The 5,505-nt window shown below is 31.2% G+C and overlaps 1 protein-coding gene across 1 annotated transcript; it reads right to left on the bottom strand.

Annotated features, from left to right (window-relative positions):
- Positions 1-261: 261 nt before the first annotated feature.
- Positions 262-1,508, bottom strand: LOC107851248 (pathogenesis-related protein R major form). The gene has a single exon (XM_016696194.2). The coding sequence runs from the start codon at positions 1,268-1,270 to the stop codon at positions 494-496; it is 777 nt and encodes a 258-aa protein (XP_016551680.1). The 5' UTR covers positions 1,271-1,508; the 3' UTR covers positions 262-493.
- Positions 1,509-5,505: the final 3,997 nt, after the last annotated feature.

The raw sequence follows: 5,505 nt of genomic DNA, 5'->3' as shown, positions 1-5,505 counted from the left end.
ATTAATGTAATTAAGTAGGCTAATCTTTGTGGGTTTTGTTTTATTTTATTTAGACTTATATATTCTGAATAATTACTAATTAAAGATTCTTTAATTTTTCTAAAAGCTTCTCTATTTTTAAATGGTCTTCGCATAATTAATTTAATAATTTATAGGTAAATTCTAATATTTCTAACATAAATTCTAATAACTCTAACATATATCTTACTTATTTTATGAATATAGAAATATTAGAAGAAGATTTTGAAGTAGATAAAGCTATAATAAAAGCAGAAGCCTACATTACATGGAGAAAATCCACAAATAAATACCATTACATATTTTATAATAGACCTTAAGGAAATGAAAGAGCATTTTATATATATATATATATATATTCTTTATTTCTCAACAAACATTGAACAAGACAACCCACCAGTTCTTACCTCTTTGTCACTCTCTTTTTATTCGATAGTTCTTATTTCTTAGTACTATATTTTTAATATTGCAGCCTTCAAGGACAGAAGACAACCCTGTAATTTGTACCAGAAGGACATGTAAACAGACTAGTTGGATCATCCTGTGGATAACTATAAGCATCTGGGCACCTTTGCTTGAAAAACTTCGACAAATCAGTAGGTCCACATGATCCAGGTCCATTTGTACAACAATATTCATTGGTCTTGAAAACCGTGCACGGGTTGTTACATCCACCCTGTGTCTGTAATTGGCTTGGACATTGCTCGTTAATAGGTGCGTTGCATATGAGATTACGACATGCACCATTGGTTGGACTGAATTCCATAGGAACGTTGAAACCATCGACTAAAGAAATATCTACATAGTCCAAGTTATTGGGCTGGTTAAGTGCAAATTCAGCTAAAGTGTTGGGTGGACTTCCATAGCCTTGACATTCTAGTAGCCCATTACAGTCTCCAGTCTCGCATCTGCCTCGGCCACTACCATCAAAGTTACAATTGGTTCGGCCCCAAATGCGAGCCTGAACTGTTCCTGGATTCACATTAAGGTTCCAAGAATCGCCCGAGTTGAGCTGCTTGCCTCCACCAGGTGAGGCAGCGGCCCAGACTGTGTAGGTGCACCGATTGATAATGTCAAAAGTGGCAGCATGAGTAACTGACAAGAAGTATTGGCCAAAGTAAAGGAAGACCAAAAAGGGGAAGAATTTGAGGAAGCTCATTTTTTTTTTTTTGTTTGAAGTTAAACTTGAAAATGTGTTACGTCTATGGGGTTTAAATAGCTGATCTAGTGGCCTAGTGTGATGAGCTTTCATAGGTTCCTAAGTTCTAACAAGCTCTGAAATTTCAGAGATCTTGATTTTCTTGTGGAAATTTGTGTTATAGTGAAAATTTTAGTGTTGATCCTTGTGTTATTTAGATATGCTTATTGAACCTTCTGTTATTTGAAATGTGCAATATTGATTCTCTTTCTTGTGAATCTTCACAAATTCAACAGATTATTGATTATTAAACTATTTAATTAACCATGTTTTATGCCAACTTTATATTGTTGCTCCGTAATTAAAGATATTATTGGTGTAATAAATCTATAACATATTTGCTACATAGATGGATCGAAAATACAAATTCTAATTAGTTCAAGGTTAAATATAAGGATCATAATTTGAGTTTACCGATAACTAAGGGATTAAATATGTTATTAGGATTTGAGTTCACCAATAATAAGGGATTAAATATGTGATCATCCCTAATCTTGTCCTTGTTATTGTGATTGCAATGTACCTCTCTTGTTTTTTTTTTTTTCTGTATTCCCTCCATTTCAAAATAATTGAATTGTTGGAGTATGACACATTTCTTAATAAAAATTTTTTAGACATAAATTGTAGGTTAATTTTCATTATTATCCTTTTAATTGTTCGTAAACTACTATCCTAGAAAATGAAAAGTACTTAAGACCCTCATTAGATGAAAGGGTAAAATTGAAAGAAATTTTCAACATATTTTTTAAAGAATGAATAATTTTTTTATTTTGAATATTAAAAAATAACTTAACAATTCATTTATTTTGAAATTGCAAGAGTATTGTATAAGCTTGCGTTGCTAACTTTTGCTCGTGCTTCTCTTGAAAACTCTTGCTTCTAGACCTCTTTAGTTAAACATATATTATGTTAATTTTTATTGTTACTCCATTAAAGTAATATAAGTCTAATGTTAATCTAAACATAATCATTACTACGTAAAGGGACCAAACATGCAATTTCTAATTAATTCAAGATTAAATTAATATTACAACGATCAAAATTAGAGTTTACTAATAACTATGAAATAAAAAATTATTTGTTTTTATAGTTTTATTTTTGGTATTGTGACTGGAAATTCTATCTCTCATCTTTCATTTCGTGCCAAATACGCAATTTGTTTACGTGGCTAATTTTTGCTCGACTTCTCATTAATTGACATATAGTCAAGCCGTCATTAATTGCATAATTAGGCATGCTAATTTCATTGACTTGGAAGTCTATACTGAAACCTACTAGACATAGATATAGTAAATGATACATTGTTATAAAACAATAAATAATAACGAACAAGAATAAATAGAGAGAAGAGGAGAGACTTCTTTATTTCGGTTAGAGAATATAAGATTGAGAATACAATGAGCAAAACCCTGCTTTTATAGGGGAAAATATTCCTAGTTTCTGACTAAAAGACAGATAGTTCAAATCTTGATAGATATCAACTAAATCTTGATAGATATCTTGATAGACATTCACTCTAATATAAATACATTTATAACACTCCCCCTTGAATGTGTAGTTGATAGATAATGTGCTTTGTTAAAACCTTACTAGAAAAAATCTAGTGGAAAAAAATTCAGTGAAGGAAAAAGAGTACACATCTCTAATAATACGCATTTCAGATGCCTCATTAAAAACCTTACAAGGAAAACCCAGTGGGACAAAATCTCATAAGGAAAAAAAGAGTACAAAGCGTATTAACTCCCCCTATTGAGAACATCCTTGAACCTTTGCATCCCGATCTTGTGCACCATCTTCTTGAAAGTTGTAATTGGAAGAGACTTGGTGAATAAGTCAGTCATATTGTCACTTGAATGAATCTGATGCTCGTTAATATCACAATTCTTTTGGAGCTCTTGTATATAGAAAAGCTTTGATGAAGTGTGCTTCTTTCTATTTCCTTTTATGAATCATCCCTTAAGTTGTGCTATGCATGCTATATTATTTTTGTATAATATTATGGATATATTGTAACATTTCACATCACATTTTTTCGAATGAGATGTATCATGGATCTCAACCATACATATTCTCGACTTGCTTTATGAATAGCTATTATCTTGGCATGATTCGATGAAGTGCTAGATAGACTGCTTTGTATATCTCTAAGATATGGCAGTATCCCCACATATGAAGACATAACACAATTGAGACCAAGCTTTATGCGGTCAATAAGTGCCCAACATCAGCATAGCCAACAAGATCGGAACTGCAAGCTTTAGAATAAAATAAGCTTATGTCTTTTATCTCATTTCGATGTCTCCTAGTGGGAGTAGAAATATACCTTTCTAAAAAATTGACTAAAAGGTTATATCAAGCCTTGTAGTATTTGCAAAATACATTAATACATCAATTGGACTAAGATATGGTACTTCAAGACCAATTCAATTCGGTATGCTTATCATTTCAGCAAATAATCTTATTACTTTTGAAAACTCTCCAAGAGTTTCAATGATTTTCAAACCATCAATTTATTCCTTTTAAGGATAATAAATAAGTTTCCCAGAAACTTTATATGCTTCAAGCATTTTGAATCCTTTATGATTTTTCATATAGATTTTTGTCAAGTAACAATATTCAGTATTTCATGTGTGATATCTTCAAGTGTCTGGAATGCAAATCAAATAAGTTTTACTCTTACCAAAACGCATCCTTTTATGCCACTTGATAATTTTTTTCTACGTCAGCATGCTTAAATAAACATAGAATTCAGATCCTCGTAATCTTTTGCAATATTGTCTAATATTAAATCAAAGATATCATTGATGATATATCATTTTGTATCAGTTCACAGTATGACATAACATTTTGAGATCTCATCACGTCATTATTTTCAGGTACCTGAGCCTCTCATAAGGTTTCATGAAGTGTTATGTCGTAGGCTCTTCAAGAGCACATTGCCTTCTTACTGTGATTATTTGCTTCTTTTTATTTTATTTGAAACCGATTGGTCTACCACGCTTCACACATGCATAGACTTTGTTCTTTAGAGACACAAAATAGGAGCACTTGCAGCTTAAATATGATATGCTTTTGGTATTTGACTTGAATTATTATTTGAATGACGATCTGATGATAATTGCTAACATATTTTATAGCTGCTTATAATATCCCCTTATGTTAGAAAAACTAACATGCATCCTCCATCTTCTTTGAGGAATCCATCTTTGTGCATCATGGTATATTCATTAATCATATACCACACATCAAAACTATTAGATGAAATAGTTGGTTTCTGCCATTGAACCAATTAAGGGGGAAGAAATAATCATAATTTATTTGTCTAATGCATACAAGTTCTATTGTATGCAACATATCATATTTCAGACCAACACATGAAGCTTTGTTCTCATTAGCAATCGTTTAACTATTTATTGAAGGCATTCAATGCCAAACCATTTTCCTCAAGATGAATTGTCTTGATTGCACAATCTGAAAATCATGCTTTTAACTCAATTTTATTGCGTAAGAAATTTTATGAATGTCAAACTATAGGTTAATAATAATCGTACAAGTGATCATCTTATATCGATGCATCTTAATAGATCATATGACAAGTGAACGGGCCCATATTCACCTTTTATACTTTTCTGATTTTAAGGAATCCAATCCCAATATTAGTTGGTCCAACCAACATATCATGAAAATAAGCAACATAAATAATTTTGGAAGAATCTTCTAGTTCTTCATTACATGTCCAAATACTCAATATGCACATCTTCGGAATGTCATAATTGTTCATGTCAACTTATAAACTTTTATTCTAGTAAACTCCAAGTTTATCATGACATGTGTTTTTCACTTTAGTAAATTTCAGATTTACTATTATGTGAATAAATTTTTGAATTTACTACTTCAGAAGTAGATTTCACAATAAATCCTCTCAGTTATTCTGCCTCATTCGGAGGTTCAATTATTCTGCCTTATTAGGAGGTGAGTTGTGATACCATCACAATCAAGTGCACGTTTGTATTACAACAATCGAAATCCTTATTTCCCAGGAATGAAATATAATTGTTCCTTAAGTCTATCAAATTTAGAAAGCTTATAGCCTCTTTCATGATATTGCTACTTCAGGAGCAAATCGAGACATACATATAATGTAGAGAATTTTTCTCTAACATATCTTATAGCCATAATAAGCGTGTGAAAATATTATTAACACTGTTGATGATTATTATCATATTGTCCCTTCACAATTATATTCGTACATTCAATCACTTGTCTTCTTTCAGACATAGTATGCGCTG

Source organism: Capsicum annuum, chromosome 12, assembly GCF_002878395.1.
Source record: "Capsicum annuum cultivar UCD-10X-F1 chromosome 12, UCD10Xv1.1, whole genome shotgun sequence".
Taxonomy (NCBI): Eukaryota; Viridiplantae; Streptophyta; class Magnoliopsida; order Solanales; family Solanaceae; genus Capsicum; species Capsicum annuum.
The sequence above is the reverse complement of the archived record's forward strand: the minus strand, read 5'-3'. Positions and strand labels throughout refer to the sequence as shown.